At 46.9% G+C, this 18,267-nt stretch overlaps 1 protein-coding gene across 2 annotated transcripts in view; it reads right to left on the bottom strand.

Moving 5' to 3' along the window:
* Positions 1-1,367: 1,367 nt before the first annotated feature.
* PPIL6 (peptidylprolyl isomerase like 6) overlaps positions 1,368-18,267 on the bottom strand; it is a 212,890-nt gene continuing 195,990 nt past the window's right edge. For both annotated transcript variants that reach the window (XM_078648402.1, XM_078648403.1), the window contains exon 8: positions 1,368-5,676. In XM_078648402.1, coding sequence (XP_078504528.1) covers positions 5,565-5,676 — 112 coding nt within the window. In that variant the 3' untranslated portion in view covers positions 1,368-5,564. The remainder of the gene's footprint in view (positions 5,677-18,267) is intronic.

Genomic DNA, 18,267 nt, shown 5'->3' with positions numbered 1-18,267 from the left:
TGAAAAAAGTAGGCAAGTATGGTGCCAAAAAGGTGTGACCAGATAGGATTAGAGTGTGATGCTGAGAGAGTAGGAGCAGCATTAAAAAGTCAAGGTGTGAAGAGAGTGAATGCAGTTTGAGAAGTTGGGGCCAGGGTAGGTGCAAAATGACAGGCTATGAGCATAGTCAAATAGAAGGGTCAGGAAATGAGTATAAGCAGAGTGAAGAGGGGTGGAATAATGAGGTTGGAGGGTCAGACAGGAAGCTTTTGCGGAGAGCAAAGAGGTACTAGGAGCAGATTGAGATGATAGTAATAGAAAGTGGGGGTAGGGGCAGTGTGAGAGGCATTTATGAGACAAAGAAAGAACCAAGAGCTGGGGAGGTATAATGAGTGGTGTACATTAAGGGTAAAACAATAGAAGAGTGCCAGGCTGCGGGACGGGTCAGGAAAAAAGATAATTATTAAGGCCAAAGTGGTAGGTAGAAGTAGGATGAGGAGGGGAAGTAGAGGAATATGGCAAGCATGAAACAGTCATATGGTAGTGTCAGAGTTAGAGGGCAGGCTCAGAGTGAAAGCCTACAATCACAGCGGACCCTATGAGCAGAGTCATTGAGTGTAGGGTTTAGGAGCAGACCCTAGGAGATGAGTCATTGAATGTGAGGATCAGGAGCAGACCCTATGAGCATAGTAATTGAGTGTGGGGCTCAGGGAAGATTAGTAGTAGACATACTGCCTGATACATGTATTATTATAAAATGAAATGCACCTACTTGAGATGATAGTCCTTTTGGAGATGACACCACAATACCTCTGCTGCATTGTTGTGCAAACTCATTGACTAGGAGAAGGCAGAGTGTGTGAAGGCAGAGGTCTCTTGCCCATCGTTACGGTCATTGACCCATTGTAAATGTGCATTTCCGCCTGAGTAAATGAATACATGTATTATGTGGGCCCCATGCATGCACATTACAGCATTGGACCATTTATGCATCTACTGTCTAGGTCCATTAAGAATATGGCAGCCTGCTGTCACTGATGCTTGTATTGCCTGGGGTTACATGCATTTGGTAAGTTTCATCAGCTGGGGTTTGTACAGTGGGCAGGACAGAGGACAGGAAACCTACCTCTGTCAATGTACTTTGCATGTATGTACGCAATGAGTCTTGCTGGATGATCTTGGGGCTTGGTACTGTAAACTCTCAACAGGGCCATTAAAAGTTGTTCGGGCGACTGTAAGAGGCATGGGTATATGAGTTGTGTCTTCTATGAGACAAATGAAGCGTGTGTCCAAGTGTCTGCGCAACTGAAGGCCTAAGAGCAGGGAACCGGGAGCTTGTCAAAACAAGGCAAAGATGGGAAACTATAGTCAGAAACACACAGCTCCCAGTAAAAATAAAAATATTGACAGTATTTATTCGGGTTACATACATACATATATCACATTTCGAAATACAGCGTTGTCTAGTAATGCTTTGAAAAGGTTTTTTTTACCCCAGCAGCCCCGCCCCTACTGACCCCTCCCCTACCACCCCCATCGCTCAGGCCCATCTGTGCGGCCCTCGGCCACAATCCAGAATGCAATTTTGGCCCCGAGAAAAAGATTGTGAGTACCCATGGCCTGGATAGAGGCAGAGGGAAGCCCTACTATTCGAGCAAGATCCCTGAGGGATACTTGACGTTTGGCGAGGGCCCGTCTCAGTTCGGGACGGATCTTTGAGATCTTCCTGGCTGGAAGGCTGAGCGTAGAGGACCTGGAGACTATCACAAAGCCTCGAAACATCAGAGATTGTGAGGGGAAGAGAACTGACTATGTTTCGTTTGCAACAAAGCACAGGCTCTGGAGAAGACCCACCGCCATCTGAAGATGTTGTTGGAGTTGAAGAGGGCACGCATCCATTAAGAGAAAATCGTCCAGGTAGACAATCATCCATATGCCCTGAGCCACTAGTTTGAGGACCTTGGTGAAACACCAAGGGACGGGAGAATGGCCGAACGGGAGAGATGCAAACTTGTACGTCTGCCCTTGCCAAACGAACTGGAGGAATCATTGGTGGGGGAGACCGGAATAAAGAGATAGGCATCCTTCAGATCGAGACATACCATCCAATCTGAAGGACGTAAAACATCTCTGAAAGATGGATTCCTTCCATCTTGAAGTGGCGATAGACCAACCACTCGTTGAATTCGCTTAGATTGATGACGAATGCTTGCCCCCATCTGTTTTGTCCCCTAACAAAATGTTGCTGACGAAACCCCTGGGATGAGGAGAAGAGGGAACAACCACCCCTTTGGCTAAGAGGGATTCGACCTCTGCACTTACCAAGGAGGTGTCTTGTTGGGAAAACTGCATGGGACGGGGTCTGACCAGTTGGATTGGATCTCCCATATATTCTATGTGGAAACCGTGAATGGTTTGCAAAACCCACAGGTCCCCTGTGACAGAAGTCCATGTCTAGAAAAAATTCCCCAGCCTCCCCCCTATTTTTAACCCGGAAGAAGGGAGGACACTAACTGGCATTGGATGAGATTGCAGGTCCTCGATAACCTCTACACTTGCCACGGCGACCTCTTGCAGAGTAGAAGTTGCCAAAAAGAGATTAGTCCTGATATTGGCCATGCTTGGAGCCTTGCCCTCTTGGCTGTTGGTCGAAAGCAAGGCCGGTCGAGCGACTGCTACCTCGATCGGCTCCTCGGAAAACCCGGGGAAAAACCTTTTTAATTGTGGTCTGCGCTTTGTCGAGGGAGGTAAAATTATTTACAAATGTACCCAATTCCAAAAAGGCTATCTCGAGTCACTGCTCCAGCTTCTGAATCGCAAGATCCCCAAGCTTAGGATCAACTGTAATGAGCAAAGAGCGGCGCCGCTCCGTGGATAGTCCACAATTAGCGTTGCAGAGGAACACAATGGCTCTGTGTGCCCACCCGGAAAGGGATTCAGGGGAGATAAGGGAGCCTGACATCTTGGCCTCCTCAGCCATGTCTAAGATCTTCGTAAGAGGACCTAAAACATCCAGGAGTTTGTCCTGACAAGCAGGCCAGGACCTGTCAATCCCTTTTTTGGGATCCCTCATAAACTTCTTCCAAAATGTCGCCATGCAGGCATCAATCTTAGGGGTAAGGGCGACTTTACCTTCCCGGGAAGGTCGCGGGCATTCTGCCCGGAGGCAGTTACATGCCTCTTTCTCTAAGGGTTTCCTGATGCTCATTGCCACGTGATCTGCTGGGGCCCAGTCAGACGAGTGGGAGTGAATAATTGTGTCTGCATCAAACATATCCGAAGCGTCTTGAGGCTGGGAAAAGTGACCAGGTCTGGAAGGGATGGGCTCATCGACCTTGTTCCCTGCATCATCTTGAGGAAAAGACAAATCGTCCCCTACTGGCAAATTTGGCTGTGTAGCCAAGAAAGCTTGTTTAAGCCAATCAAAGGCACTAAAGTCCATCCCTGAGTCGCGTCTGCATTTAGCAGGGGGGGGGGGCAGGGTCTGGCGTCAAAGGGGTCACTGGAGGAGCAATTTGAGGGGCAGGAGCCATAGGGAGATTAGTCAGTCGCGCCAGCGCTTGGTCAATTTTGCGCGTCAACCTCTCTTCTAGGGGAGACATAGCTTCACCCACTGCTTTATAAATTGAAGCATACACAGCTTCATAAAAATTATCGTCCCGAGGGAGGTCAGCCAGGGTGTTCTCCCCTTCCTGGGAGTCATGCTCATAGTCCAGTTCCATCTTACTAGGGACACTATGAGGAGAAAAAAATTAACACTGATTAGTCTTATTTGTAAAGTCTGGGGGACAGACCTGACTGCCTTAACTCAGTCTTTAACTTAGGGCTGGGTGTCAGCCTGCACGCAAGGGCGGGGAGAAACTCGCTTCAAGTTTAAGGGGGTCATCCCTGGGCACAGGTATCTGGTGCTTTGAAATATATATTTGGTCACTGAAAATTATTATGGCCTGGGAACGTGCCCAAGAAGCGTCAAAAAGTGTAATACAGACCCAGAGGGCGTGAATGATATACTACAAACTCTGCTGCAAGTGCCCGACAGCAGAGCGTGGAACCAAGAATCAGCCTAAGAGACTGACAGGTTTAATCACGTAAACCTCAGCGAGGCATCTCCTTAGGCCAGTGCTCGCATCCAACTACGGCGCATCGCACAAACCCTTCAGGATTTGAATGTGCGCACCGTATTCCTCTGCCTCCCACACCCACTGGTGACGGGAGGTCAGCAAGCGCACCAGAAGAGCCGCGTAGGAACGGAAATGCTCCCATGGCTCAAGTTAACAAGGAAGCGGCACTTCGTCCTGAGAAACTAGAAATAACGCTGTGAGCGGAGGCGAAACCCTTAATCAGACAAAGGGCAAACTCATCGCGCCGCCTCAGCGCACACAGCCAAGCCAAAAAACGGTCACAATTATCACCACTAAGCATAAAACAATACATAGAACCAATAAAGCCGCATTAAAACATAGAAAAACACGTGTGGGAACAGTCAATCAACACTTGCAATGAAATAAAGCACATAACAAAGCTAGTGAGAATTTTACAGAGTAAGGAAAAAACACTTATCTCGGCTGCGCAGCAGCGAAAAAAGAGGATGAAGGGCCAGAGAGGGCAAACTATGTGGACACTGGAGTGACCTGATTGGAGGATCCAGGACTGTTCCTAATTGGAAATTCTTTTGACTACAGATTTCCTTAGGGTTCATGGGAAATGTAGTTTTGTTGAGTTAAATTGGCTGCTGTTAATAAAGTGAAGAGAGAAGGCATAATCCTCGCCTCCAGTCCTGACATAGGATAAGTTTACAGTAACGTTTTTCACTTTGACCAGTGGAACAAACCTCTAGAAAGTTTGCAGTGCACCAAGGAAACCCGGCTGGTAAATATCATTCGCTGTGAAATGGGAACAGGTCATCGACATTCTTGCCACTGTGGTTTTGGGTGTTTATCTCCCAAGTCTTCAAATCTGCCTCAAGTTTGAATGACGGTTCATATGCTGTGCTTGTTTCACCAGTACCTTTTAATGAATTCATATCTTCAAACCAATTTCTAGAGTGTTCACATTTTCAAACCAGTTTCTAGTGTTTAAAAGATTTCATAAGTGTTTAAACCCTGTATTGCCACCACAAACTGGTGACTTGCCACTTTGGAAGGATAAATTGAATGGACCTGCTCAATCTGTGGAACTGTAGGATACTGGAGTAAGACTCACCAGTAAAGGTCTCACTATATTGCTTCTTATTGCAGAACTTCATTTTTGAATACCTGAGTCCTCAGCAGCTCTCATATGCTAAGTGTAAAGCACTAACAGAAAGTTTATGGAGTGTTCTGTATACTTGGTTACTGTTATTCATATTGTTTTTTTTAATAAAATTAGAATGTTGTATCAACAGTTCTTGTTCTTTCTGGTACAGCTATACAATACAGTCATAATAAAAGTGAAGATTTCCGATTATCATTAAAGGTCTTACAGAAAGACATACTTAGTTACTCCTAGTAATACAGAGTGTTTAGCTGAAACAGAAGTATGCAATGATTTTAGACGGGTACTGAGGCGGTTCAAATATTATATTCGAAGGAATACAGTATGTAGAGCTATGGAACATAAACACCACATTCCGTTACTACACATTGCTTTATTGGTCTTTCGTTGATTGTAGGTACAGCTTCTAGTTTCCGAAGAACTTCAGTCCCTTCAACCAGTTGCCTGCAGTAAAGCAAAATATTAAAGTTTTAAAATAAAACATTGCTCATTTGCTTTCTTTATGTTGTATACAGAGGAGAATATTATATTATTAGCACAATAGCCTTGGAAAGCAAAGAGTATTTTTCAGCCGAGACATTGATCCAAAGTCGGCCATGTGTAGCCCATATTACACTGTAAGGCTGTATTCACTCAAAACAGGAGAGATCCGAGTACCCTTCAAGTCAGTTGCCACCATGTGTTGCTTCAAGCTCTAGTTCCCCAATAAACATGTGTCATGAAGGTGGAGCTACGAAACACCACTTCTTTCTCCATCCTGAATATTCAAGATCAGGGCAGGGGAAAATGAGCGGATATATTTTTTCCAGGCTATTCAAGTCTTAACTAAAGGAAGTGTTCGATGTTAAATACGCAGTAGAATTTGGACAATCATCTTGACATTGAGGAAGCTAAGTACGGTTGATGCCTCAATGCCAAAACTGAGGGTTGTTTGTTGTTGATGTAAAGCCACACACTGTGTCTTGTTTCTTGGAATCATGCGGCGTTTCTGTGCTGGGATTGGGGCCAATTCCTTGGTCTGGGAGCAGGGGGTTCAATCTGGTGGGCTGCCTGGATAATCCATCGGCTATGTCCCCTGCTGTTTTCTCAACATACTTTGTGTGCTTGGTGGGGTTCCCCATCCAACCTTGGTCTTCCTCCATGACCAGACATGACGTACGTAACAGCCCAAATGGAGGGACTGTGGGGGTAGGGGTTGCCTTAGGGGTGGGGAAGTGAAGAGTATTTTGGATGATATACTGGGGATTTTTGGGTCTTGAGAGGGTGCGCAGCTACCCCTGTGCTGAAAATTGTGGGAGAGCCTTCCTGAGGAGCGGGCACATGCATATACCAGGCAGGGGATTTGCGGTTCATGCTGGAAGTTAGTGCGTTACGCTGGCACTGAATGATTTGGGAAGTTTTTTTGTTGCTAAGTACTGCTAATACTGCTTTTATCACTGCTTTTAAAAACGTTTTAAATATTGAAATGAATCTACTGTCTCACCTTGAATTTGCACTTCTGCAGTTTATTAAATGGAGAAAGTGGTATGTGGGGGAAATTGAACACTGCGAGATGCCATTTTGGTTGGCGCTCCTGTTGCCCCAGTCGACCAGAATATGAAAAGAAGCCACGAATGCAAAGTGGACGCATTCAACGGGCGTGCTGCCGGTGTGCCAAAAGCAAGCCGAACTGGGTCAGTTCGTGCCGGAACGGGGCCAGGAACAATGATTCTACAAAACCAAGTAAGGTTTATTACTTCTCTTCACAATTACTAGCCTTTCTGTGCACCTGCAATGACAGTTGTGCACATTCAGTTGAGTTTCTTAAGGGGGAAAACCAGGGCAAGCACTGCTCCATGCCCCACCCCTGGGCCCATGGTCCGAAGACCATGTTCACTTCCTGATCCAGCGGGCACATATTTATGATCAATTATAAATCACTCACATGTCATTCGTTGGAACTGCTCTCCTTCCTCGGGCTCTGAGGATCTCTTGGCCAATAAACTCTCCCAAATGGTATCAGAACCCACACATGAAAAAGGCCACCAACTCAACCCCTTTCTTTAATGATCTCCTGTTAAAAGTACAAGACCTGTTCTCAGTAATTTGGTCAAACCATTTTATAATCCCCTTGGTCCTGGAGCTACCATGCTCACCCCACCCCAAAGACTAATTACCTGGAAAGACCTCAGCTGGTCAAAACTACACAGCGATACTTGGAAACAGGCCCATTGATCTGGCCTCAGACTCTACAGTAGCAAATAAGATCTCTCAGTGGATCAAACATTCACTCAATCAACTGATTCCCTATAAAAACCCATACCTGACATGCCAAAGATAAATTAGCCACATGGCAGACACCCAAACTCTGGACTCTAAGGCAAGAGTGTAAAAAAAACAAGAGGATATGGAGGAAAGAATATAGTGAGATAAGCAAATCAATATACCAAGGCACCATTAGACAATATCATTCTGAAATTAAAATTGCCCAAGCTGCATACTACAACGAAAAAATCAACTGCGCCTCCAACTCCCCACTCAAAATGTTCCAGATAGTTAAAACGTTACCTGAGCCCCCTCCAACTGTTTGGCTATCAAACCCCCAATTGCCCAGTGCAATGACTTAGCAGGATTCTTTAAAAAAGAAATCCATGACATTTATCTAGCCTTCGAAGAGCCTGATCTAGACACAAAACTCATATGCAACAGAAACAGAAACAGGCAGGAAAGTAGCAATATCGCATTCACTAACTTTCCCAACTTGACACTAGATAGTGTATCTGTCATCCGTAACAAAGTTAAATCAGGATCACCACTGGCCCCTGCCCCACCTTGCAATCTAGTTAAAGCAGCAGAATACAACTCACCCACTTTCACTGAGATGCTAAACCTTCCTGAAGGAATAGTAACTGTGGCATGGAAACACGCTATGGTAAAAGTACCATTCAAAAAATCCAACCTAGATCCTCATGATCCAGGAAACAGAAGACCAATCTTGCTGCTCACTGTATTGAGCAAACATGTTTATCAGCCCGTTTCAGAATTCCTAGAAGATCACAACATTCTGCACCACTCTCAGACAGAATTCAGACCTAAACATGGTATGGACACCTGGCAGTAGCACAGGAAGATGAAATGCTACTAGACAGAGGAGGATCAGCAGCCATCATTCTCTTTGATCTAATCCCAGCCTTCAACACGGTCGACCATGATATTCTCATCAACAGAATTCACAGTGCTGGAGTCTTGGGATGAGCCCTTGCCTGGCTTAACTCCTTCCTGGACAACAGGACCTTCAGGTCTTCGAGGGATGCTGCACCTCAGACACCTTCCCACTGAAATGTGGAGTTCCACGGGCTCATCATTAAGCCCAACACTATTTAAGCTGCTAGCAGACATTAGTCTACCATTTGGGATTTCTATAATCCCCTACGCAGACGACACACATCTGATCTTTTCTTTTACTCACAATCAAGACCTACTTTCCCTCTCTTTAGGTTTCCTTAGGCCGTTGCCTAGAGGAAGTAGCCCAATGGATGAACTGTTCCTGTCTCAAATTAAACGGGGATAAAACAGAGCTCATGATCCTTGTCAATACTTCTAATCCCCTACGAGCCTGGGCTGGCCGATCTGCCTGAGTACCCTCCCCCACCCCCAAGATGCTGTAAAGAGTCTGCGGGTATGGTGGACAAACCCTTGACCATGGATACACAGGCAATAAAGCTAGCGGCAATCTGCCATGGCACCCTCAGGAATATTCTCTGCCTGCTCCTCTCCTCTTCAAAAAGGGTAGTGGTCCAGGCACTTATCCTCACCCGCCAGGATTACAGAAACCAATTGTACTTGGGAGAACCTAACACTGTAATAAGAAAACTGCAGGTGATACAAAACTCTGCAACTCAGATTCTGCATAATATTCATAAGCACAAGACAGCCTAGCAAGCCCTGATCTCTCTCCTCTGGCTACCAGTTGCCAGAGGATCAAATTTAAAGCCCTTTGCATTGCTCATAGGACATTCCTAGTTAAAGGCCCCCTCATCTCTTGGCCCTTGATCTTACCCTATACACCAAGCAGAACCTTGTGATCTACCAATACCCGTTGAGCCATGGTTACTACCTTCAGAAGAACGAGATGTGGAGGACGGTCCTTTGCTCACCACATGGCCAAACTCTGGAACTCCCTCCCCTACACTTTGAGGGTAGCCAACAACGAACTACCATTCAGAAAATCCTAAAAACATCGCTATTAGATAATGAGCCCTTCTAGCACTTACTGGTCAATCTGTGCCGCACTACTAGCGCTGGGATGCCTATGGGAAGCTATGCGCTCTACAAATGCCACATAGATAGATAGGTAGATAGGTAGATAGATAGATAGATAGATAGATAGATAGATAGATAGATAGATAGATAGATAGATAGATAGATTGTTTGTAATGCACCACTGCTCAAGAGAAAGTGCTCATGATGGGGGCTGATATCTTGGGCCTGAGGACTGGATGGACCAGTATGTACATACTAGGGTATCTTGGGCGGGCAGGAGGTCTTGATTTGGAGGGGATGTGGAGAGTCATATCATCAGTATGGGTTGGGTGGCTTTGGCATTGAAGCAGTGGATGACTGAGTTATGTCTCCTACTGTTTTCATGACAACCATCATGTGCTTGGTGGTATCCCCCATCCATGATAGTGTAGCAGAGGATAACTGGGCATCACTAGAGCACTTGGTTCCATTTGGGGCAGGGCAGTATTAGGTACTGCAGTGAGCTAGGAAGCACTGGGGCTGGGGCTAGTCCTCAGATTTATTATTCCATTGCAGGTACCGGAAACACAAGATGTGTGGAGTGGGTCGAGGATCGGACAGTGTTGGGTGATGTGATCACTGCGGCTTCCCTTAAGTGAGGATCAGGTATGTCTAGATGGTCAGAAAAGAGGCGAGAGCTGGTTATGCGGGTTGATTTGGGTGTTGTGCTTGCTCATCTACTTGTATGGTGCACTGCTTTAACTTCCACTTCTACCCTTGTGGACAGTCCTTAGCACGCATCAGCATAATCTGGCATTTATTGGTTATCCAGAAGCACTCCCACTCAACAATATCATCATACACCCATGTTCCAGATACATCTTCAAGTGGCCATCCTCAGTCCGCAAACTTAAGACAGAACTCTCTTACTCTCTAACGCACAACCAAAGCACTAAAAGAGCCGGCAAACAGCAGACACAGTTGACTGATAGTACTCCCAGATCTGCCTATAAGGGCAACCAGATAGAGAATGTGCTATGACTGTAACTTGGTAATGTTTTGTTATGTCTGTCCCTCTGGCAATGGTGTGTTCTGTAAAACATTGATCAGATGTTTATATATTGTGTCCTCTGGTTTCCTTACTCACCCCTATGTCACTCTAACCTATTGCATCACCCTTTCTTTCCTAACTACACAATTTATTCACTAAATGTGGCTAGAAAATAATCATATCTGATGTAAGTTGTGCCTAATAAGTAAATACATAGCTATAACTATATCCTGCAGTGCAGCCACTGTTTATATAGACACATGACATTAACAGAACATATATTTTGGCTGACCTTAAAATCACATCAGGATTGGCTTGAGGAGTAGCTGACAGGTACATCACACTATTTCTGCACTGTAAGCATTCACAGATTTTTCGGCTCATTAGGCCACCTCATTAGGCCACCACTAGAAAACCTACCACTACTGGTAAGTTGCTGCAGGGAATCAAAGCTGTAAAGAATGTGTGTTCATTGTTTAGCAACACAGTGAACTGTGACACATTGATTACATGGTCTCTGATTAACATGTATAGGAGATAGGATTTCCTAGGACAATAATAAACCTGGCGAGTAAAAACTAAAATAAGCAAGCATTGGCATAGCTCATAGATCTCGCCTTTGGGACCTTATAAGCTTTTAGCCATGCAGCACACTATGCGGGGTGCGGTGCACGAGACTGGAAAAACGCTGACGCCCTGCCGAGTGAGAGCAGCGGCGCCGATCTTTTAAAATCACTTTGCACCTTTTCAAAGGCAACTGGAGCCTTACCTTTTAGATTTCCTTCAGGGCTCGGTGGAGTGTGGGCGCCATCTTCAGTTGGGCAGGTCAGGCGACCTAGCTCGACGCCACACCCCCGCGCTCCGCCCCTATTTAGGAGCAGCGTTTTCAGAGCTCAGCATTGGAGGCAGGCGACCCCGGTGGCAGTGGGTTCGCGCCTGCAGTTGGACACACGAGACTGGAAAAACGCTGACGCCCTGCCGAGTGAGAGCAGCGGCGCCGATCTTTTAAAATCACTTTGCACCTTTTCAAAGGCAACTGGAGCCTTACCTTTTAGATTTCCTTCAGGGCTCGGTGGAGTGTGGGCGCCATCTTCAGTTGGGCAGGTCAGGCGACCTAGCTCGACGCCACACCCCCGCGCTCCGCCCCTATTTAGGAGCAGCTTTTTCAGAGCTCAGCATTGGAGGCAGGCGACCCCGGTGGCAGTGGGTTCGCGCCTGCAGTTGGACACACGAGACTGGAAAAACGCTGACGCCCTGCCGAGTGAGAGCAGCGGCGCCGATCTTTTAAAATCACTTTGCACCTTTTCAAAGGCAACTGGAGCCTTACCTTTTAGATTTCCTTCAGGGCTCGGTGGAGTGTGGGCGCCATCTTCAGTTGGGCAGGTCAGGCGACCTAGCTCGACGCCACACCCCCCGCGCTCCGCCCCTATTTAGGAGCAGCGTTTTCAGAGCTCAGCATTGGAGGCAGGCGACCCCGGTGGCAGTGGGTTCGCGCCTGCAGTTGGACACACGAGACTGGAAAAACGCTGACGACCTGCCGAGTCAGAGCAGCGGCGCCGATCTTTTAAAATCACTTTGCACCTTTTCAAAGGCAACTGGAGCCTTACCTTTTAGATTTCCTTCAGGGCTCGGTGGAGTGTGGGCGCCATCTTCAGTTGGGCAGGTCAGGCGACCTAGCTCGACGCCACACCCCCCGCGCTCCGCCTCTATTTAGGAGCAGCGTTTTCAGAGCTCAGCATTGGAGGCAGGCGACCCCGGTGGCAGTGGGTTCGCGCCTGCAGTTGGACACACGAGACTGGAAAAACGCTGACGCCCTGCCGAGTGAGAGCAGCGGCGCCGATCTTTTAAAATCACTTTGCACCTTTTCAAAGGCAACTGGAGCCTTACCTTTTAGATTTCCTTCAGGGCTCGGTGGAGTGTGGGCGCCATCTTCAGTTGGGCAGGTCAGGCGACCTAGCTCGACGCCACACCCCCGCGCTCCGCCCCTATTTAGCCGTCCCCCAATGAAGGAGCGCAGCGGGCGCGACGTAGGCGCGCCGAAGTCGAGCCAAAGTCCAGCCCGTCTGCGCCCGTCCGCGGCCGGACGGGGCTAGGGGCGCGACCTCATGTCCCTCCTTATTCCCCCACGGCCCTCCATGCTCTCCGGGGCCCTTTGCCCCTAGCAAATTCCACCATCAGGCGCATCACTGCTTCCGGCATCTATCTACATCCCCATTATCCTACACCTCCTAACTTGACTTTCTCTCTGTCCCACCCTCCTGACTCTAGTCTCGTATCCCTTCCCCCCCCTTGTCTCTTATTTTACTTAACACCAGGTCGGCCGTAAAACACCATCAAGAGCTATTTGTGTTGTTGGATACTCACCAGCCTGATATGTTACTCCTAACAGAAACATGGTTCTGTGACACCTCATTGCCCTCTCTGTTGGCCGCACTTCCCTCCCCTTATGTGGCCCTTCGTGCCGACCGACTAGGGGGCAAGTCAGGAGGGGGCGTAGCCCTTATTGCTCGAGCCGAGCACAACTTTCAATTTCTTCCCTCCCCCACTATCAACTTCACCGAGCATTTGGTAGCTCGATCACTGGCCTTCTCTCCCCCGCTCACTTGTCTATTGATGTATCGCCCACCTCAGTCATCTCATCTATTCCTGCGGCCTTTCAGGATCTGTTGGCCACTTTAGCGATAAACCATGCCTCTATTCTGGTACTAGGGGATTTTAATTACTGGCCCTCAGACCCTCAGGAAAGCACAGCTTCCAAACAATTCTCTGACTCGCTCACATCCCTTAATTTTACATCTCATTTGCACACCCCTACGCACATCCACGGCCATGTACTAGACCAGGTCTGGTCTCTCAATGCCTTGGTCTCCTCCATGACCGTGTCCCCATGTCCCTGGTCAGACCACGCCCTGGTATCCTTTTCTCTTCACCCTAAGTTGGCAACAAAGATCCCACCTGCCAAAAACATCTGGGCACGAAATTGGAATAGGGTGGACCTTCCTGCCCTGTCATCCTCGCTGTTGATCTCCGCACCAAACTTAGAGGGCCTATCCTCCACCTCTCAAGCCACCTCTATTGACACCTGGCTTGCTGGAGGCTGTGATAAGGTAGCCCCACTACGACGGATATCCACCCAAAGATCAAAGGAATCAAATTGTTGGTTTGGTGACGATTTAAAGACAAAGAAGCTGACTCTTCGGCGGGCTGAAAGGCATTGGAGAATGGACTACTGCCCTCTATCAAAAAAGTGTTATCTATCTTTGCTGAATGATTACAAAAAAGCCATATTGAATGCCAAAACAACTTATTTTTCAGCGAAAATTCTAGCAGCGGAGAACAAATCCAGGGAGATCTTCTCCATTGTCCAGGACTTGGCTTATTCTGACAGGGCCACTCCTAAACCTTCCCCTCCCAGTCCCTCTGTGACTCTTTGAACACCTATTTTTTAGAAAAAATTGTCAACATTAGAGCCAACATCTCACCTCCTTCCCCTGCTTTTCTCGAGCCTTCTCCCCCGATTGCCCACGGCTCTCTTTCTTTTTTCCCTCCGCTCACTGAGGAGGCGTTCCTTGCAATACTCCCCAAAATAAAATCTGGTTCCCCGGCGGATATTTGCCCAGCTTACATTCTGCAACAGATCTATTCTGTCTGTCCCAAACCGCCTATATCCTTTCTTAATAGCTCGCTGGCTCAGGGCGTGGTAATCCCAGCCCTTAAATCTGCCACCATAGTCCCCATCCTTAAAAAGCCTGGCGTGGACCCTTCCATTCCAGCCAACTATCGTCCCATCTCCCTCCTGCCTTATTTGGGCAAGGTACTAGAGCGACACGTAACATCAGTCCTCAGTGCCCATGTGGAAGCCAATGGTGGTCTTGCGTCCCGCCAGGCTGGTTTTCGGCCCAGGCACTCCACCGAGTCCGTCGTGGTATCGGTCCTGAACCATCTCAGGGAAGGCATGGACCAAAATACCAACCAGGCCCTGGTGCTTCTCGATCTCTCCGCCGCCTTCGACACGGTGGACCATTCCATCCTATTATCCCGTGTCGGAGCGGCGGGGGTCGAGGGCTCAGCCCTGGTGTGGCTATCGTCCTTCCTGAGGGACCGTGCCCAGGCGGTTCGGTTGGGGGATTTCTCGGCCACTCAACTTAAAGTCACTTGTGGTGTCCCTCAGGGTTCTTCTCTCTCTCCCCTTCTGTTTAATCTCTATATCTACCCTCTGATCTTCGCTCTTCAAAAGCTGGAGGTCACTGTGTTTAATTATGCAGATGACCTCCAGCTTATCTTTAATCTGTCTTTTTCCTCTCATTCTATGTCTAATTTTCAGTCTATCATGATCTTCATCAGGGACTGGATGAACCACAACCATCTGAAGTTGAACCCTGATAAAACCGAACTGGTCCTTACAGGTGGTTCCTCCAGTCCCTGGATCTCTCTTATTTGGCCCTCTTCCTTGGGATCCCCTCCTACACCTTCTTCCTCAGTTAAAACTCTGGGTATCAAACTCAATAATCATCTCAATCTTCATTCACAAATTAGTTCTGTGGTTTCTTCCTGTTTCTTTGTACTCCGAACTATCCGCTCTGTTTCCCGTTTCTTTTCTCCTTCCGCTCTTAGGTTAATCATGTCCGCTCTGGTTGTCTCCCGGCTGGACTATGCCAATGCCCTTTACAACGGTATCCCGGCATATAGTCTGCAGAAGCTCCAGCTGGTCCAAAACCAGGCGGCCAGACTGATCTATGGTCTCCCCCGCTCTCACCACTCTACCCCCTTGCTGAAAGCACTACATTGGCTGCCTGTTAAGGAGCGATCTCTTTTTAAGACTGGATGTATGGTCTTCCAGGCACGCCAAGGGACTGCCCCTGCCTTCATCTCTTCTCTAATAAAAGAGTACATCCCTGCCCGTGAGCTGCGGTCATCCACTCAATCACTCCTTCAGGTTCCCCGGTATAGACGCAAGAAATGGGGCGGATCCAATTTTTCTGTCTTGGCACCCTCCTTTTGGAACTCCCTCCCCGATCACTTGCGTTTGGCCACACACTATTCTGCCTTCCGCAAAGATCTTAAGACCCTTCTTTTTACTCAAGCCTTCCCTATGTAAATTCCTTTCTTCCCTGTTATCCCATCAGTTGTTTTGTTGTTTTACTGCTAATTTTTGCCTCCACAGCGCCAAGAAACCGCATGGTGAACGTTGCGCTTAATAAATATTTTAAATTCAAATTCAAATTCTGTGCCTTCAGGGTTTGAATAGATATACAATTACTATACACTGGGTCATGTAGTCTGATTTAGGAATACAAATAGAGCCAGCAAATAGAAAGCCCAAAAATGTGATTGAGGTTGCAGGCTTACCTTTGGGCTATTTTCTCCATAATAGTGAGAATGTCTTCTCTCATTAACTGTAGCAATTCTGCAGCCAGAGTGTTTTCCCGCACACTTATAGATTTGCTGTATTTGCCACATAAACCATCATCTGCAGATTTTGACAAGAAATGTTTTGTTTCTAGTGCAAACGTAGTGTTTCCGCACAGTGGAAGGCCCTTCACAAAGGTATACTGCTCACCTTTCCGTAGCTTGTCAATGTACTTGGGTGTTAAACTGGCTCTAATTAGGTGAAAGCTTTTCTCAGAAAGTGTTAACATGTGCAAAAATAATAAAATAACTAAGTAAGATTAACGAAATCTGAGGAATGGCTGGCTTTCCTTGCTGCATAATATAGTCAATCCTCCCGCATAATGTGATCATTTCCTGCTGCATAATTCCAATACTCCTTTCCGTAGCCTAGGATATCCCACTGGAACTTACAACTGAACAATAAAAGTGTGATGAAGAACCATACTTCCCTGAAATCATGCTCACTTTTTCCCACCATCTAGCTTTATTTGTAACAGGACAGAGAACAGAGGGCCTTGCCACTGTTAATGAATGGTAAAACAATGGTAGTTATATTACAATACCAAGGAAATAAAGGTTTCACTACACTGTTTTAGAAACTGTATTGTGTTTAAATTGTGTGCACATTTGCTGCTGGGATGTCATCAATGTCTTCCAGACGTTTTCAGAAATGAAACTGAAAACGAAGAGAGAAAAATAACAGAAAAGCCTGAACAAGGCGAAGTGCTGGAGAAAACTTTAACGCTCTGGCCGCTGCGCCTCAGGAGATTCGGTGTTCAGAACCTCAAAAAATTCAAGGATCAAAAGAAAGTATTAGGAACGATTATTGTTCCTAGATAAAAGCTTTCTGTAGACAGTTTTGGAAAAAAATAATGTATCAATATCATGATGCTTGGCAGCCTAACTCGGCAGGCGACCAATCCATGCTGAGACTGAGCGTGCCGCGACAGTAAAATGGTTGTCATTCCTGTGCACATACACACTGAGTATTTTGGTTAAAAGAGTAAAATAAGTAGAAGCTTGGTTTATTTATATTTTCCCACGAAATGGTACATTGCACCTCTCGGGACACATTGCTTGCATCAAGATAACAAAAGGTTAAAAAATTATTCAAAAAGTATCTCCAGTTCGAAAGATCAATGAAGCACATATTTTCTGTGACCTGTGCCTCTCCCGCGCTCACAAGTTGTGGTAAATAAATGGGGAGCTCAGGGGCCTGGCCACGTGACTTGGACCCTGAAACTGCAAGACAGTAAAGAACATAGAACATAACAGGAGCCGGGATGGTTCTTGCTAACTTTACTACTACTAAATGCCTTCTGTGACTACCAAAACTAGTACATTTAGGATTTTATCTCAGATTAGTTCTGTGACTCGGCCCCCTGCTTTCTAAAAATGGCATTTTCAGAATTGTGACAAACTCCAAATTTACTATTAAAGTAGATTTTAAATTACAATTTGAGTCAAAACATGACATCTCTACCTGCTCCCAATCCAAAGTTCGCACTTATTAAACGTTGTTAGATCTGGGGGTCTCTAGTTGGCAATGGCATTCACCTTTGTCCGAAAAGGGACCCTTACTTCTAAGTCAGGATAATGGGATGACACTCCTTAATAACCCCGGCTCAACCCCTTGGTAGCTTGGCACAAGCAGACAGGCTTATCTCAGAGGCAGTGTATTAAGCATTTGTGAATATACACAGTAATACAGTGATAACAGTACAGATGGACACAACACAGGTTTTATAAAAAATAAGTATTCTTTATATAGACTTAACACAACACCACAAACGACAAAAATCCACAATACTATACTAAAAGTTGACTTAAAAGATGATTAAAGTTGCTTAGTTCAAGTTGATGGTAAATGCGACAAAGTTCTCAACAAAGTACCTGGATGCGTAATGCAAAGTAAACAAAAGGCTTGCAAAAGGGGAGATGCGTTGGTTCCGTGATCCGGGGGAACGGTTGCATCCTGCCTCAATGCTTGCACAGAGTAAGGGGACTCGTCGTGAGCTTTACCGGTGCAGATGTGATGCGTATATTCTCGGCCTGCGGGCCCGTTGAGGTGCGCAAGATGGTGCCTTGATGCGATGCATTACGATGCGATGACGCCCTGACAGCCTTGCGACGACTCTGTACTTTGGAGCCACGACAGTTCCTGCGACACGCTTCTCTGGTGATGCGATAGCGACTCTCATGATGGCGTCACACTTCTCCGGTGATGCAACAGCAGGTAGCTCCGATGAACAAAAGCTTCCAGGGAGATGCGGCGAAGGCTCGCTTCTCCGGCGCTGCGGCGATTTAAGCTGCGGCGGCGATACGCTTCTTCTCGATGCGTCGCACTTCCAGCTCCCAGCGGCACCCAAGTG

Source organism: Lissotriton helveticus, chromosome 6 (genome assembly GCF_964261635.1).
Source record: "Lissotriton helveticus chromosome 6, aLisHel1.1, whole genome shotgun sequence".
Taxonomy (NCBI): domain Eukaryota; kingdom Metazoa; phylum Chordata; class Amphibia; order Caudata; family Salamandridae; genus Lissotriton; species Lissotriton helveticus.
Note: the sequence above shows the minus strand (reverse complement) of the source record. Positions and strands in the feature narration are given on the sequence as shown.